Source organism: Culicoides brevitarsis, chromosome 1, assembly GCF_036172545.1.
Source record: "Culicoides brevitarsis isolate CSIRO-B50_1 chromosome 1, AGI_CSIRO_Cbre_v1, whole genome shotgun sequence".
Classification (NCBI taxonomy): domain Eukaryota; kingdom Metazoa; phylum Arthropoda; class Insecta; order Diptera; family Ceratopogonidae; genus Culicoides; species Culicoides brevitarsis.
The window spans coordinates 11,309,280-11,327,454 of NC_087085.1; the positions used below are offsets into that span (position 1 = coordinate 11,309,280).

At 28.3% G+C, this 18,175-nt stretch overlaps 2 protein-coding genes across 3 annotated transcripts; one reads left to right on the forward strand and one right to left on the reverse strand.

The window, feature by feature from the left end:
- Positions 1–552: 552 nt before the first annotated feature.
- LOC134838218 (tubulin glycylase 3B-like) lies at positions 553–6,390 on the forward strand. Its single transcript, XM_063853697.1, has 8 exons — positions 553–2,024; positions 3,349–3,465; positions 3,540–3,711; positions 3,781–3,973; positions 4,055–4,068; positions 4,130–4,258; positions 4,629–4,829; positions 5,901–6,390. Exons 1-8 carry the CDS (start codon positions 1,149–1,151, stop codon positions 6,341–6,343), a joined length of 2,145 nt encoding a protein of 714 aa, XP_063709767.1. The 5' UTR covers positions 553–1,148; the 3' UTR covers positions 6,344–6,390.
- LOC134838219 (tubulin glycylase 3B-like) lies at positions 3,183–14,157 on the reverse strand. Of its 2 annotated transcripts, none has more exons than XM_063853699.1 (8): positions 13,008–14,157; positions 9,944–10,026; positions 9,846–9,877; positions 9,363–9,708; positions 9,262–9,285; positions 9,130–9,203; positions 8,994–9,077; positions 3,183–3,279 (listed from the first exon to the last, which is right to left on the reverse strand). In XM_063853699.1, exons 1-8 carry the CDS (start codon positions 13,932–13,934, stop codon positions 3,275–3,277), a joined length of 1,575 nt encoding a protein of 524 aa, XP_063709769.1. In that variant the 5' UTR covers positions 13,935–14,157; the 3' UTR covers positions 3,183–3,274. The 2 variants fall into 2 exon arrangements, with proteins under 2 accessions (XP_063709769.1, XP_063709768.1); XM_063853698.1 differs by lacking the exon at positions 3,183–3,279 and adding an exon at positions 8,424–8,928.
- Positions 14,158–18,175: the final 4,018 nt, after the last annotated feature.

An 18,175-nucleotide genomic window follows, 5' to 3' on the forward strand; every position in this document is an offset into this window, starting at 1 on the left:
CTATTTTTGTCACAAAAAGAATGCGCATTTGCCTGTATTTGCTGTATTGACGATATGCCAATCTGATCAAATTGAAAGTAATGACGACTGCACTCATTCACTTTTCACCGAGAGAAAAAAAAAATCAATCGACTGTGTAATAAAATAAAAATATCACCTACCCAAACTGCGAATGTATTGTGTGTGCGTCAAAGTACTTTTTGGCACTCGTTTCGTTTATTTTGTTGTTTTCCGTGCGTTTTCGTCGTCGTACAAAGTAACCTAATTCAGGGACATATTAGCTCGTGTGCCTAAGTGCTGTTGAGGGAGCACTTAACCAGGAAGGTCAATTGTAGAGCCATCCATATTTAGAATATTGTCACTCGTCGCCATCTATTTAGCGAGCGCGACGTCACAGAGAAGCAACAGCAGAAACAAAAAAAAAAGTTTGACATCTAAATCATCTTTAACAAGATGCTTTGCATTCCTTCATCATAACACTGAAAACAAAGGGAAAGACTATTTAAAGATGGTATGAATGTTTAATGTGCTCAGTATTATTAACGACGTTACTCTGTTCAAACATATCCCCGACGATAAATAATAAATTTGTTCCACCGATTGATTTATCGTTTCGTTTTTGGTTTGAAGTGCCTCGATTTCTTCCATATTTCATCCGCAAAAAAAAAATAAGAGAAAAAAAAGAGAGAAAAGGACCAAATTACAAAGTGAAGTGACCAGAAAAGAAATTTTTTATATGAAAAAATAATAAAAATGGAATAAAAAAGCAATGCTAAGAGCTTAAGCTGTAATAAGACTATAAAATAAAGGACTTATCGCCTTATGTGAGAGACACTGATTACATTGCTTGAACATATTACGAGGATATGAATACCGCTCAGTGATTATTATTATGTCAGATTTATCTCTTGTAGTATTGGAATAATAAAAAAAAGTGTTGTGAACGAAAAAAAAAGAAATCTAGATAAAAATCAGGGATTATACTTACACAAGTGTCTGCATCTTACAATCTATTTATCTCAGATAACGAATTATTTAACGATTTGCCAGCCATCTGATACGAAAAAAGTCCCGCCTATCAACCGATCAAGTGCAAAAAAGGTCCGAAAACGGAGAGAATCAAGTATCGCGTCTACAAAAAATCAATAATGGACCAAATGGCGGTCAATAGTTACGGGCAGGAGATGCTAAACAAGTACATTTACTACAAGCATCGCGTTAATCGTGCTCTCGAGGAAGGTCGTATCTTCCGCATTGTCGGCCATTACGATTGGCCTCGCATTCGTACAGAAATGGCGAAACGTGGATGGATCGAAAAGCGTCAATTTGCCTCGGATAACCCAATTGTCGATTTGCCACATTCCATCTTGCTGGAAGAAGCTGAGCCGGGAAATAATTACGAACTTGCTCTCATTGCCCGGATGATAGGACGAACAAAACCGACGTGGATGTGGATGATGAACGGCAAATACTACTATCGGAATCTCGATATTCCGATCATGAACAAACTTTACGTGCGGAATTGCAATTTTGGCGGGAAAGATGGTTTGCAGCAATATTTTGAGGTTATGGATTACGGATCGCATCCACGTGGTTATAATTTGATCGAATGCAAGTGTTTGGAAGTTTTTGTGGAAGATTATTATTTGACGGCAGCAACAAGTTTAATACTTTTCCTCGATAACCATCAAAGTTTGGTAGATCGTTTCGCAAAAGGCGAAGAGAATTGTGTTCCATGGTCCGCCATAATTACTGTTTTTCAATTTGTCACGCAGCATATTGACAGTGCGCAATATGGCATGAGTGTGTCGCAGGAAAATTGTAAGAACAGTGGTTTAAATGAGCAAAAGGCGAAGGTTATTCTCGCTACTTATCTTAATATCGTGAAAAATGGCATGCGGATCGAGACGTATCACAAAAATGTGCAAGACCATATTCCGATAATTAGGACAATTGCACAGAAAGTGCGGGATACGTGGCCACAACGCATTCACGATGGGTACATGAATACGTGGCTGTTGAAGGTAAGTGTCATTATCGAGTTTCCAATTTGTATCAAATGACATTTTTTAATGATTTCCGTTAATTAATGAGAAATTTTTTTTTTTGTGTGAAAAAAATTAATTTTATGGTTTCATTTCGATAAAGAGGCGAAAACAAAAACTTTTTTTTTTCACGCAAAAAGGTTCTTTTATGATAAAATCTTTTTACCGAGAACAAATTAATGTTTTTTAAAAATTACATGCATGATTACATCCCCAAACAAACAAAAAAAAATGTTTTTTAATTACTGTTCTCTTGGAAAATATTAAACGACGGCTTTCAAAAAATTTCAAAAGGGATCGGTTTTTGTCTGTCATTAAAAAAATTGAAAAAAATATCAAAAAATAAAATTTTAATTAAAATTAAAATTTTTGATTTCGACTTCTTAACAAAAAAAAAATTAAATCAATTAATTGAATAAATTAAACTTATAAAAATACTTTTAAATTAGAAAAATAAAAAAAATAAATTTAAAAAAATATTTTAAAGTAAAACTTTTTAATTTGCTTAAAAAATTAGAATTAAAAATAAAATAAATTAAAAAAAAACTAAATAAATTCGTTACAAATATAAGAATTAAAAAATCAAATAAAAAATAAAAAAAAAATCAAATTTATTTATTTTTTTTCGCTTAAAAATACGAATTGAAATAAATTGAATTGAATTAAAATAAAAATTAAATTAATTTAATTTTTAGTGTAAATTAGATAAATTAATTCGTTAAAAATATTAGAAATAAAAAAAATTAATTGAATTTTAATAAAAATTTAATTAAAATTAAAAAAACATAAATTAAATTGAATTTTTAAAAATTAAATTAAATTAATTTAAAATTTAATCTCCTGATAAATATAAGAAAAAAAATAAAAATTTAAATAAAACTAATTCACAAATTAAGAAATAAAAAATTAAATTAAAGTTAAATTAATTCAAATAAAAATAATTAATTATATTTCCATTAAAAAAAATATTTTAATTTAAAAAAAAAGAAAAAATATTTAAAACTTTAAAAATTCTTTAAAACTATTTCTTTTGAACACATTTCCTTGAAACCCTTGAAACATATTTTAAGTAAACTTGCATTATAAATCAAAATGCGATTAAATTTTCCCTTCATTGCTTCCAAGTTTCAAAACTTCCCTTTCCTCATTCCCAGAATCCATTACTGAGCCACGGGTGTTGTCTACCACTCCAAGGCAGTCATCCACGAAATCACTGTCTGTCGACTTTGTTATTCTAAAAAAGGAAAAAAAAACTAATTTTGTCTGTTTTTTATGCCACTCATGTAAAAAAAAAAATTCTTAGCCCGCCTACAGTGGTCAAGGTAATGGCATCATCATGTCAGCAGACATCGAAGAAATTGTCAATATCGTCAAAGAGGATACCGATACCAAGAAATACATTGTCCAAAAATACATTGAGGTAAATTAATTATTTTTTTTCTTTATCTTCTTCATGTCTCAATTACCTCTCGTGCTTTGTAATCCCGTATATAGCGTCCATTGTTGGTGCACAACACAAAATTCGATTTGCGGCAATATTTTCTCCTTACGGTACACAAAAATAAGATGCGTGGCTGGGCACACTCCAAATGTACTGTCAGATTGGCATCCGAGGAATTTACGTTTGATAGATTTTCCCGAGCAATTCACATCACAAATACGGCAGGTAAGGCATTTATTGCGCAAAAGGGGGAAGAGAATTAAATGATGTGTGTGTTTTTTGGTTCATTTTCAGTCCAGAGACGCTTTAAGAAACGCTCTAATGAACATTTGCCACACTTACATTGGGGCATAAAGGATCTCGTGCAGTATTTGTGGAAAATGGGGAAACCGCATGCCTGGCAGGAGATTATTTTTCCACAAATTAAACGGACCTTGGTGTCATTCATGAAGTCGGCAGCACCAAATATCGAACAACGTCCCGGCAGGTAACGCATAAAATGTAATTTCACGTCTTTTTGGAAAAATATTTACTTTTTGCCTCTTGTTCTTCTTTGTTTTTGGGCCAGATATGAGATATTTGGTAAGTGGCTTTCATTGAAAATAATATTTTCCGAGAATTTGGAGTTGTTTGTTCTTCGCAGGCTGTGATTGGCTCGTTACGGAGGACTTGCAAACTTACATGCTCGAGATAAATCGCTCCCCGGCACTTTACTATTACTCTGAAGTGTCGGTCGATGTGGTTGGCACTGTGATGAACGACTTAATTAAAGGTAAATTAACCTTTTTCGTGATAATAATTTGGTGCGGGAAGCTCTTCTTTCTCCGACGAACTCGTTAAGCGCTTTGTGTTTTTGCGGTTTGCAACCACAAACCAATAAGAATCTATTAGCATATTCCGCATTCGCACACAAGACACACACACACATAAAATATTTACCGAAAAACATTTATCATTCATAAGCGGAATTCACCTTTTCGACGCCGCCGCCGTCACCCCGAGCTCCCCGCACGCGACGTGTTGCTGCTTGCCACTTGATTATTATTAATTTTCACATGTCTGTTATATATTATTACGACATCAAATGTGTCATCTGCATTTGTACAATTTGTGTTATGTGTGCCTCGCCTCGCAAATTCCAGTTACCGTTGACTACATGAAGGATGAGACGGCATCAACAGGTGGCTTTGAATTGATTTGCGAAATTGACATGTCAACACTCGAGCCGTTTGACGTTGATTGGAGTCAGTACTATCGTCCGCGCAAGAGTGTGACACCAACAGACGACATTCACGATTACTTGTACGAAGTTACGCGTCAAAGTAGCGTCGAACCGTGTCCCGGTAAGTTATTTCTTCTAAAAGTTTTTTTTACATGAAACGAAATATTTTTGTCATTTTAACACATTTTTCCATTTTTTCAATGGTTTTTGACTAAATTTGACAGAAAAAGTTAAAACATTGATAATTTAAAATTTTTAAATTTTAAAAAAAATCTTTGAGAATTAAGGTATTAAAAAAAATTCTTTTAAAAATTTAATTTAAAGTTCTTAAAAAAAAAATTATATTTTATTGAATATTAAAGATTTTATTTATTTTATTAAATTAATTTATTTATTTTTAAATTTATTTCATAACTTTAATTATTTAAACACCTAATATTTCTAAATTATTTTTTTTTATACCTGAAACTAACAAATTTTAAAAATTAGAAGGAATAATATTAATATATTATTATTTTAAAAAAATAATTATCGAAATTAAATAATTAAAAAAATTATATTAAAAAAAAATATTTTAAAAATTATGGGAAAATTATCAAATTTTTTTGGGCGCAAAAAATGTTAAACTTCTAAAATTTATTTTTTTTAAATTTAATTAAAAATAAGTAACTTTCAACTTAATTGTCTTAATTTGTAATTTTGTGAATAAAAATTAAAAATAATTTTTTTTTTAAATTATGATGTTTAAAATTAATTACTTGTTAAGAGTTTCATATCAAAAATTTTTTTAAAAAATTTAAATGAATTTTTTTTATTATAATTTTTTAATAACTTTTTTTTTATTATAATTTTTAATAACTTTTTTTTTTGATAACTTTGATATTATTTTTTAATATAATATAAATTTTTCTTCTAATTATTAAATTTGTTAAAATCATACTAAAATGTATGAAAAAATAATAAAAAAATAATTTGAATATATTTTTAAATAAATAAAATTATTAAATAAATAAATAAATTTAAAAAAATATTAATTCATTAAAATTAAAAGTGTTATTTTTTTTAAATAATTTAATTTTTTATCAAAATTTTAACCTTATTTTTCTTAAAAATGTTGAACAAATTTATTTAATTTCATTTAAAATAATCAAAATTAAATAAAAAGTTTAGTAATATTTTTTCCAATTTTCAGATGAAAACATTATTCCTCGCCCGCCATCACCGCCGCCGCTTCCCCTGCCCGAACCAGATCCAAATATGACAAAATTACCAAAGAAATCCGAGGTAAAAACAACACAAAAACAACCGCAACAAAAGCCAGTTGCTCTTCCAACTATTGTCATCGATGCACCGCCGCAACAACCAGAAGATCGCAAAAAAGTATTACAAGAAACGACAAAAGGAAATATAATGACAGGTACAAGTAGCACCGAGAAAAAAATCGAAGAAAAAATGTACATAATACCGCCGAACAAGAAACGAGCTCGCAACGAGGACAACAAAAGCCAAGACAGCAACAAGACTAACAATGAAAAGAGTAACAACAAAAATTCAGATAATAGAGAAAATACTTTATCGCAACCGGAAATGGGGCAAGATTTTGATCCTTATGGAGAAACTTTAATTACTTATTAAAATTTATTTTGTACTTTGGAGATTACGGAACATTAAAAAATTAAGAGCAACTCGCGTTTTTATTTTACGACGATACTTTGTGCAAAAGATTGGACACGAAACTTTAATAAATGTAAGAATTTATATGAATTTCACGCAACAGCCAGCGATGACGACGACGACGACGACGAGAAAACATTCCGCGCTATGAAAGGTTATCTTTATTCAACTTTTTTTCATAATATTTTTTCTCTCTTGGATTTATCGTTCGTTCCTGACTTTTGCTTGCTCCGTTTTATAATTTTTGAAGAGTGTAAGATTAACTAAGATTGTTAGTGTTTTTTAAGAATATAATTAAAAGGACAGAAGGTATAATCTTACTGGCAACAATTTCCAACATTTTATTCATTCCTCAAACGAGCAGAAAGCGGAAAGTATTCCATTACATACTTTGGAATATTTTATCAAACAACTATTTGCAGAGAAGTTTGCAAGATAAGTTTAAATGTTGAACATTTTTTTTGCAGTGCGGGCTCCGTCGAACGAACTAAGACAAAGTTACGTAAATTGGTAAACGAAAGATCAACATCGTTGAAGGAACTTGTTTTGTCATGCCTTGCATTTTTATGTCAAAGACGATGGAAAAAGAGCAAAAAAAGCAGATTTTCTCGGAACACTTTCGCAAAAAAAAAAAGAAATCCTTCGAAGGACTGTTCAGTCATGAGAAAGAAGTTTATGACAAATCGCTTTTGTAAATTTCTTGATGAAATTCTTTAACTCCAGACATCATTCCTTGAAAACTGAGATCTTATAATCCTATTTCTGAATATTTCTTGCGAAAAATTTCGCGAATTTTACGATTATTCAACGTTTATGGTAATTTCGTGTAAGTCGAATTAAATTTCAGAAAGGAATTTTAAATATCATATTGTGTTTTTGTTGTCGTATCATTAGTGAGAAAATAATTTTATCTTCTTATTGTTGTTTAGACTGTGAAGAATTTCGAAGAATTGTTTTCTTAATTTTTTTTTTGCACAAACAATTGTTTTCTTTGTTGTCAAATATTTTTCTTGTAAATGAATTTTCTTAGTTTTGTAAACAAATGTTAGTGTTTTTGTTATGTAAAGATTGGTTTTCTAAAAATTTTACTTATTTAAATATTTATTAATTTAAGATGGAAAATCATTGACTTCTTTGAAAAATTGGTCGAAGTTAGCTTATGAAGTATTTTTATTTTATTTTTGATTAATTGGATTAATTTTATTTAATTAAATTTAAAATTGTTATTTTTTTTTATTTTATTCTAATAATTATTTTTTATTTATTTTTATGAACAAAACTTATATTTCCTTTTTAAGAAGTTTTTGGTTATTTTTTTTTACTTATTTTTGGATTAATTTATTAATTTAATTTAAAATATGTATGTATTATTATTTTTTTTGTAAATTTTATTAATTTAAATATTTATATTTTTTATAAAAAAAATTATATCTTCTTTAAGAAAAATTGTCTGTTTTACGATTTTTTGTCATTTATTTATGTTTTGATTGATTTGATTAAATTTTATTAATTAAATTATTTAAAAATTATTATATTTTTATTTCCTAATAATTTTATATTTTTTTTATAATTTATTATTTTTAATTTCAATTTTAATATAATTTTTTTAATCAATAAATTAATTATTTAATTTTTTTAAATTTGTTATTTACAGATTTAATTTTTTTTTATTTATTTTAGTTTCTAATTTCCAAAAATACGATTTTAGAATAGCTATAAAATTTTTAATAATTTTTTTATTTTATTAATTGAATTTAATTATTTTTTATTAAAAAAAATATATCCTTTTAAAGCACATTAATTTAAAAAAAAAGTTAAAATTTTAAATTAATTATTTCTTTAATTTCAATAAAATTTATCTAACAAAAAAAAAATCATTTTAAATTTGAACAACTTGCTTCAATTTCGCCAAAAATTATTATTCATGGATTATTTCCAAAACAAAACCACAAATAGACAAACTTTTTAAATGACAACCATAAATGAACCGAATAGTTTCATCATTTCATCAATTTCCACAGATTTATCCAATTATAAAATTTTATCAATATTTCTATACAAAAAATTCATGTTTTTATGATATTTTTTTCTGTCTGAAATATTCAACAAATTGCAATTTAAAATTTTCATTTAAATATTTTCTCATATCTTTAATTAAAACCAACATTCAATAAAATATTTAATCTTCCTTTTTTGATGGTTAAATCTTTTCAAAATAAGCTCCTTTCTTCCGCCACAAAAAAAATAAATAACAAGAAAATCACACAAAACAACTCGAAAAAAAAACATTATTTAAAATGCCGCCAGCAACGCTTGTTTATACGGATCAAACAGTTGAGACGCCTCTTTATCTATTTCGGCTTTGTCAACTTCGGCGGGTATCTCAACATTAACTGCCGTTATCACATCATTTAAAATCTCATTTAGTACCTCATCTATCATCTTGCGCGCCTGTTGTAATTCCACTTTAAGCTGTTCGGCGCGCTTCGCTGCCTGCATTTTCGGCGAATCGGGCATATCCATCTTGAAGACACACTCAAAGCCGCCTTGAAATTTGATGGATGGATCGGAGTAAATTAAAAGTGACGCAAAAAAACGATAAAATTTTTACCTGTTGATGCTTTTTTGTCTTCTTTGAAATCAACCACGACTCTTATGAGGTCTTCGAAAATTTTTCCGACAACATATTCCGAGACTAAAAAAGAAAATTTTTATTTTTTGCTTGAAATTTGTGAAAAATTACTCACCTGGCGTGTAATAATATAAGGAAGGGCAGCGATTAATTTCCAACAAATATGTAGAATAGTCGTCAGTAATTAACCTAAAAAGAAAAATCAGTTTATCATGACGAAGAAAAATAACTTAAAAAGCGTTCTTACCAGTCACAGCCAAATAGTTCAAAGCTATTTCGTGAATTTCGTGGAAAAAAAACAGAAAATTACTGTTTGTAATAATTAAAAAGATAAAAAAGTAATTTTACCGTCCAACTTTCAACTCGATATTTTCCACAACCACTTTGCTTATCATCCGCAGCACATGCTTAATTGTCGGATAAATTTTCTTATCGTACACATCGGGTCGTCCCATTTTCTCAAAATGATCGATTAACGTATGGATACTCCACATGTGATGATACGGCAAATTTTCCGTGTTCTCCCGCTTGTAACGCCTTTGAACCGTCGTGTTCGTAATGTGCTTTTGCTCGTTAAAATCATCAAAGGAAAACTCCTCGCTCGCCAACTTGCACGTGCATAACCAATGACTCCAGAAACGTACGTACTCGTTATCCATTGTCACCAAATAGTATTGTCGGAGATCAAACTTGCCTGCATTGCATCGTGTGTGTGAAAGAGAAATAATTTTCATTATTGCATCGAAAGAATGTCTTTGTCGGGTTTATTTAGGTCAAGAATTTTTGCATATGTGGTGAATTTTTTACGGTTTTTTTTTTACTTTTACTTACAATTATATATCAAAAAAGGGCGTTCTATGTATCTGTAAGTGAAGGAAACAGTTTTTTAAATATTTTGTGCAGAAAGTTTTAACTGATGAGGGACTCACTTTTGTACAACGTAACGTCCTCGATGTGAGTTCACCCAGTGCAGAATGTGCTTCTCATTATCCGACAAAATTATTCCAGCGCCCTAGTTTGATGAAAAAAAAAAATTAAATAAGTTGAAAATTTTTTGTTAGAACGAAAAGCTTGTCTGCATTTAAATGTGTTCTGTTTATGAAATTTTTCGAATTTTTTTTTATTTTTAAAACATTTTTTATGATTTTTTAAAATTTTTTGTTTATTGTTAATAAAAAAAATAAAATTTATTGTTTTTCAGATTTTTTAAGAATTTTACGAATTTTCATATTTTACTTAGCGACCATTTTATGACTTTGAACTTTAAATATGAAATTCGTGAAGAACTTAAAAAAATTCGTAAAATTCATGAAAAATCTTTTGAATAAAATAAATTTAAATGCAGTTGTCTAAAATATTTAAAATTTATGAAGAAATTTAAAAATTTTCAGTTTTCTATGATTTTTTCGAAATTTCTCAAATTTTTTAAAGTTTTTTACTTTACTTTGCTGAAGAGACTTTTATGAACATTTTAAGTTCAAAGTTTTAAATTTTCGTTATTTTGGTATCTTGAGCTACATAAAATATGAAAATTTAGAGAAATTCGGAAAATTTTTGAAAATTTGAAAAACTTGTAATTGAATATACTAAGAACCCTCCAAATTTTTAAGAGTATTTGAAGCTACGTAAAATTTGACACTTGGTTAAAAAGTTAGAAAAATTCAGAAAACTAATGGAAAAAATAAAAAAAAATCAGGAATTAAAGTATTGAAATACGATAAAATTGTTCGATTGAGATCTTTTTTAATTTAATCGCATTTCAATACTTTTATTCTCGAAAATTTTCATTATTTTCCCAATTCCCATGAGTTTTCTGATTTTTCATAACTAATTAACCAATTGCCAAATTTAATGTTGTTCTTAAAATATTTTTAGTTTAATAATTTTTTTTTTGAATTAAAATATTAATTTTAAATAAAAATTTATTATTTTTTTTTTTTTTTCATTAAAAAATTATTTTTTTTTTTTAATTATTTTTCTAAATTTTTTTTTTGTTCAAAAATTAAATTAAAATTATTAATTATTTTTTTATATATCCTTTATATTCTGTCAATGAGGCTTCTGTCAGTCACTTCGTACCTCTCTCACGGCTTTCCCTTAATAGATAGAAGGTTCATTTGTTCTGCAGGTCATGCTTATTCTGCTCAACTTAGGTCCCATTTGTGGAATCGAGGCATGATCTCAATGCACAAAAAATTTTCCCCATATAAGAGTTCGAAATTATAACGAAAAATAAACGGAAAATTCAAATTTAAACCGAATCCCAGTGCGAATTTCAAAAATCTAATGATGCAGAAATGTTTGTCTCGTCAAGACGCACAACATTGCCATACATCACTTTTGTCCTACGGTTCTCTAAAATGGACCTCCCATACAAATGACACCTCTTATTATATATCCTTTATATTCTGTCAATGAGGCTTCTGTCAGTCACTTCGTACCTCTCTCACGGCTTTCCCTTAATAGATAGAAGGTTCATTTGTTCTGCAGGTCATGCTTATTTTGCTCAACTTAGGTCCCATTTGTGGAATCAAGGCATGATCCCAATGCACAAAAAATTTTCCCCATATAAGAGTTCGAAATTATAACGAAAAATAAACGGAAAATTCAAATTTAAACCGAATCCCAGTGCGAATTTCAAAAATCTAATGATGCAGAAATGTTTGTCTCGTCAAGACGCACAACATTGCCATACATCACTTTTGTCCTGGGGTTCTCTAAAATGGACCTCCCATACAAATGACACCTCTTATTATATATCCTTTATATTCTGTCAATGAGGCTTCTGTCAGTCACTTCGTACCTCTCTCACGGCTTTCCCTTAATAGATAGAAGGTTCATTTGTTCTACAGGTCATGCTTATTTTGCTCAACTTAGGTCCCATTTGTGGAATCAAGGCATGATCCCAATGCACAAAAAATTTTCCCCATATAAGAGTTCGAAATTATAACGAAAAATAAACGGAAAATTCAAATTTAAACCGAATCCCAGTGCGAATTTCAAAAATCTAATGATGCAGAAATGTTTGTCTCGTCAAGACGCACAACATTGCCATACATCACTTTTGTCCTGGGGTTCTCTAAAATGGACCTCCCATACAAATGACACCTCTTAACCCAAGGCGGTCACTACAATGCATTTTCTGTGGGTAATTTTTCAGTTTTGGGAATTTTATGATTAAATATCTCTTGAACAACACTAAAAAGTAATAAATAAAAAAATATATAAAAAAAATATTAAAAAAAAATATAAAAAAAATTATTAAAAAAATTATTTAAAAAAATATATAAAAAAATATATCAAAAAATATATTTCAAAAATATATTAAAAAATCTGTTATACAAGAAGTTTTCAACTTCAAAAATAGATCATTTATATTCGTCAAGTTAAAAAAAGCAAAAAAAAAAATAGCAAAAAAGCGAACTAAAAAGGAATAAACAAGGGCCTTGTGGTAACAAAGTCGGAAAAATTGCCAAGTAAATAAAGTTACAAAATTTTTGAGAACAAAAACTTGAATATAAAGGATTTATTTCAGAATAAATATCAATACTGACGTAGACTGAAATAAATCCTTTATATTCAAGTTTTTGTTCTCAAAAATTTTGTAACTTTATTTACTTGGCAATTTTTCCGACTTTGTTACCACAAGGCTCTTGTTTATTCCTTTTTAGTTCGCTTTTTTTACTATTTTTTTTTACTTGACGAATATAAATGATATATTTTTGAAGTTGAAAACTTCTTGTATAACAGATTTTTTAATATATTTTTTAAATATATTTTTTTAATATTTTTTGATATATTTTTTTATATATTTTTTTATTTTTTTTTAAATTTTATTTAAAATTTCATAAATAATAATCTTGAAATGAATCTTGAAAATTCCGCATTTTTCAAAGCAAATTTAAAATGCCACAAAAGAGAGAAAAATCGAAAGAAAACATTGTAAGAAAAAGACGACGACGACAAGGTGTTCTAAGGTGTGTCGTAACTCACCTGGCAGCTGTAGCATGGTTTCATCATCCAAATATTATGAATGCCATCGTGTTTTTGTTTTTTAAAATACTGTGGAATGTCTGGTGCAATCATCTTTATCCTTGCCACATAATCGTCCCGTTGCTCGTTGCTGGCATGAATTCGTCGTTTGTGCTTGACGACGTGCTGGTGTGCGTCGAGCATTTGTTGCCACTGTTGTTCCGTAAAGCTGCAGCAGCGTGCCAAGTCCTCGTTGCTTAAATTACCGTCGGCATGCTTCACGTGCATCAGTATGAGATGAATGGCGAGATCGAGCCCATAAATTTTGGCAGTTTCGACACCGTCTTCCCGCTCCGCCGTAAACCACTCTTTAATCGCCTTCTTTTGGTCATGCAGGAACTTTACGAGTCCAATGGCAGCTGTCATGCGAAAATCTCGTTGAAATGCCGTTTGTGCCCCACGATCGCACATGTTGTAACTACGCGGATACTTGAGTAGTGCCTCACGTTTGTCCGTTTCTCGAATGCGCTGGATGTACTTGAGCATGTCGTTTTTCACGCCAAAATTCGATCCTTTAATGTAGATTTTGTTAAGTAACGAGATTTTGCCCAGCATCATGTAGGATGGCGCGCGTGCTACCCAAATAAAATCCGGAGGTCGTTTTCCGATGATTTTTGCTACTAAAGCTCTTTCATATTCATTTCCGCGTTGCGCTTCCTCTAAGAGAATCGAATTGGGCATCGTGAAATAAACACTTTCGGATGGCAGATAAATTTGCTCGATAAATCCGCGTTTCTTGAGTTCCTTTTTGAGCTTGGAAAAATTTCCCGTAGCTGCAATCCGGAAAAATCGACCTTTTTCCTTGGCTTTTGTGATCCAACAATGGTAGTCGATGTACTTCTTGAGCATGTCGATGTGATGGTCCGATGCAGAGTTCGTGGGCGCCATATTTACTTTTGACAAGCACTCACGTTCAGGAGCAAAAAAAAATAATTAATTATGACAAACAACTGTGTTCTGGGCGAAAATTGTTGGAAAAAAAAAATAATCAAGCACACACGAAAAAGAAAAAAAAAACCGAACAATTTTCTACTGCAACAAGCAAAAAATTCCTATCTCTTTTTTTTCTGCCTCTCACTGTAATGCCTTGTTTTTTAGCCAATTTATTAAACAAAACTGACAGATTTTAACACACTGCCCTAACCCTATTCATTATATTATATAAAACAAAAAAAAAACTATAAATATTACACATACTTTTAATTTTCATCATGACTTTATACGGCACACAAACTATTTAGTTTATAATGATGTTGATGATGATGATGAGTGTTTTGGCATGGCTTGGCAGAGCAGTTAAAGCCATTTCCCCCGTATCTACAAATATAAACTTGATGAATGAATTTTTAATGCACGGCTATTATGAAATATTTTACCTTGTTAGTTACTGTATTTTATTAACTTTTCGCACTGGTTTGTGTGAGGATAGTTCGTCGTCGTTGAGTGTGTGTTATAAGCTGATTTGTTTGTGTATTCATTAAACAAGTGGTCGTACTATTAAATAATGAAAAATTAATCTGTTGGGCGTGTTGAAGTGTTAAGATTTTTTTTTTGCATCTCATGCTCGTCGGAATTTAAGTTTTTTGCTGTATTATATGGGAAATTTTTCAACTTTTATGAACTTTGATGTTCGTTTGAAGTGTTAAAAGTAACGAAATGTGAATAATTTTCACATTTTTATACTCCTAATAACTTAAAAGTTTTACTTTGAGTTCTATTTTTGCTTTTTGAACAAAAAATTTAAGATAGAAACGTTTGAACAAGATGTGAGGAGTACCAAAATGTGAAATTTAAATCAACAAATTTCAAATTTTCATACTCCTCAGGACTTGTTACATCTTGAAAAGTCACTTAGAACTTTAAATTTGAATTATTATAATAAAATTTAGCTAAAAATGTACATTTGAGGTTTAAGGAGTACCAAAATGTGAAGTTGAAATTAACAAATTTGACATTTTAATACTCCTCAAGACTTGTTATATACTGAAAAATCACAAATTTGTATTTTCAATAATGAATTAGAGTTAACAATGTTCATTAGAGCTATAAGGAGTATCAAAATGTGAAGTTAAAATGAACAAATATCAATTTTCAATACTCTTATGGACATGACACAACATTTAAAATTCTAATTTGGATTTTGAAGAAAAAAAGTTAAACAAAATTGTTCATTTGAGGTATGAGGAGTATAAAAATGTGAAACTTTGATGTATAAACTGCATTTTTTATACTCCTAACTACTAAATTTATCTAAAATTTCTCCTTAATTTCTGTTTTTGCCTATTCTAAAACAAAAAGTAAAGGAAATTTTCGTTTACGATTCGAGGAGTACTAAAATGTGAAATTAAATTAAACGAATTGCACATTTTAATACTCCTTGCGTATTAAAATTTCTTTTTCTGTAATAAAGATTTAAAAAAAATTAAAGGAAAATTTGATCTGAATTCAAAATGTGCCAAAGTTTCACATTTTTGTACTCCTTGCGTCAAAAATTTTAATTTAAATTGAATTTTTATTTTTTTTTAATTTTATTTTTTTTTAAATTTAATTTTATTTTGTATTTAATTTATTTTTTTTATTTTCACTTCTGAAAAAAAAAATAAATACAAAAACATTAATTTGAAAATTGAGGAGTACTAAAATGTGAATTTAATTTCTGCTAATTTTACATTTTTATACTCCTCATCAATTAAAATTCATTTTTTTAAAACAAAATCTTGAAAAATTAAGAAAAAATTTAAATTAAACATAAAATTAACAACATTTGGTAACTTTTTCTTTAATTTTAAAGTTTTATAAAGTATTAATTTTTTTCTTCTCCTCACAAGGGACTTGTCGTCTCCACATAATTCATCTTCATTAACCATTCAATCTTCTTATTTCACACTTTTTATTTTTGCAAAAACTTTTAAATAATTTATTAAAATTCATTTTAAAACACCGTCGTCTTCGTTCTTCTTTGACAAGTAACAGCAACAGCTTACTCATTATCATAGTGACAAGTTACAGTAAAGGGACGCGAAATGTGTCTAACATTAAATAAAACAAAATTAAAGTGAACACCTGGCATAATTTTATACAATTTTTTGCCTTTATAAATCTTTCGCCGCGTCGCTAATCTTGCTGTAAAAAAAATTTTGCACACAGCGAAAAAGCATCTAAAAGTGATAATACTAATAATTAAATGGGTACACGAAAAATTTTTCACATTTTTTCGCAATTTACGACGAAAATGCACGTTTTTGTCTGCCTCTAATTTGAAACAATCAAATAAATGGCGTAATTTGTTGATCAATGTGTGTAAGTAGTAGTCGAGGAACGTGGCACGGTTAGGATTTAACAAAAATTGATGGGAAGCCATAAAATAATTTTATGGTGTATATGATACTAAATAATTTTTCGTGTTTGTATGTGAGCGAATTGCCTTTTTTTCCGATGTAGATAAATAAAAGCTTTGCTCGCACAAACACAGAGGGCAACGAAAAAATAGACGAGAAAAAATTCGTTGAACCAATATAGTGCTCAAGGTGAAATTCATGTCATAGATTGGATGCCAAGAGTTGCCTTTTTGGCATTCAACCTTCATTTGGGATTCTGTTGCAAGCGAAAACGACACAGCGTCGATAATGAGATTTATGTGACGAATCAATTTCTAGATTGATTTCTTTCCTTTTTCCCGCTCCGGATTTGATGATGTATTGACTGCCATATTTTATTACTTTGGAATTCCTTTTATTCGCAATTACATGGGACTTACTTAACTACAGCTTCTTTTCATTTAATTCGTGAAATTTTCGCGCTTTTTTTTGTTCATCTTTCAACGAAAGAAAAAAAAAACGCTTGGATTTGCCCATGAAAAATATTTTCGTCGATCAGTGGATAATTGATTGGATATTATAAATGATTTTGCTCGTGAGCATTTTACTGAGAATCGCATTGATAAAGTGAGTGAACGGTAAAATTTGGCGTGACATGAAAAATGTTTAATAATAAGGATAATAAGGAAATATTAATCATATTAATTGTATGATGTAAAAAAATTTTTTTTTTTTTCGTTGGGATGATATGACGGAAATTCAGCGAATATGTGTTTCGCTGTGAAAAAAAGGTAAAAACGAGCAACGTCACTGTCAAATGAAAAAATTGTATGATAAGTTTTTGTACAAATAATGAGGGATTTTTTTTCGTGCCAGTTGTGACAATGCAGTTAAATGTTTCTAATGGTAGTTTATTAATCAGGGCACTGAATTTGGTACAAAAAAGTGTTACGTGTTAGATATTGAGCGTGTCAATAGATTTTTTTTCTTTTTATTGAAAGGAAAATAATTTTGGAAGAAACTTGGGTTAATGTTGAATGTTAGTTTTTATGATACCTACATATAAAAATTTTATATTTTATTAATTTTAAAAATAATTTATGAAAAGTTCTATATTTAATATAATAAATTAAAATTAAAATTAATAAAAAAAAAAAATATTTTTATTTATTTATTTATGTATATTTTTAAAATAGAATTTGAAAAAAAATATTAATTATTCAATTTAATTTAAATTTAAAAAAAAAATAAGAAAAAAAAATTTTTTTTAAATAAAAATTATAAATTTATTAAAAAATTAATAAGATAGTTGCAAAGACTACATTTTAAATAAATAAAAAAAATAATAAGAGAAATTTTTAAAAATAATTTTATCTAATTTAAATAATGAACTTTTTAATGCATTAATTTGAATTATTTTAAAATATTATTTATACAAACATTATTTTTTGTTAGTTAATATTTTTTTTAATGAATTATTTTTTTTTAATTTATAATTATTTATTTTTTAATTTAATTTATTTTTTTAAATTAATGATCAACTAAATAAAAATAATTTTAATTTAATAAAAAACTAATCTTTCTTTATTTAATTTATTTATTCATTTATTTTTATTTAATTATTTTGTTCATTTATTTTTAAATTATTTATTTTTTATATTTTTCTAATATAAATTTTATAGTATTTTAATTGTTCTTTTCACAATATTTTTAAATTTATTATAAAAAAAATATTTAGGCAAAAATCTTAATAAAGAAAAATATAAAAATCTAAAGAAAATTTTAAATTTCTCATAAAATTGACCAGATTTA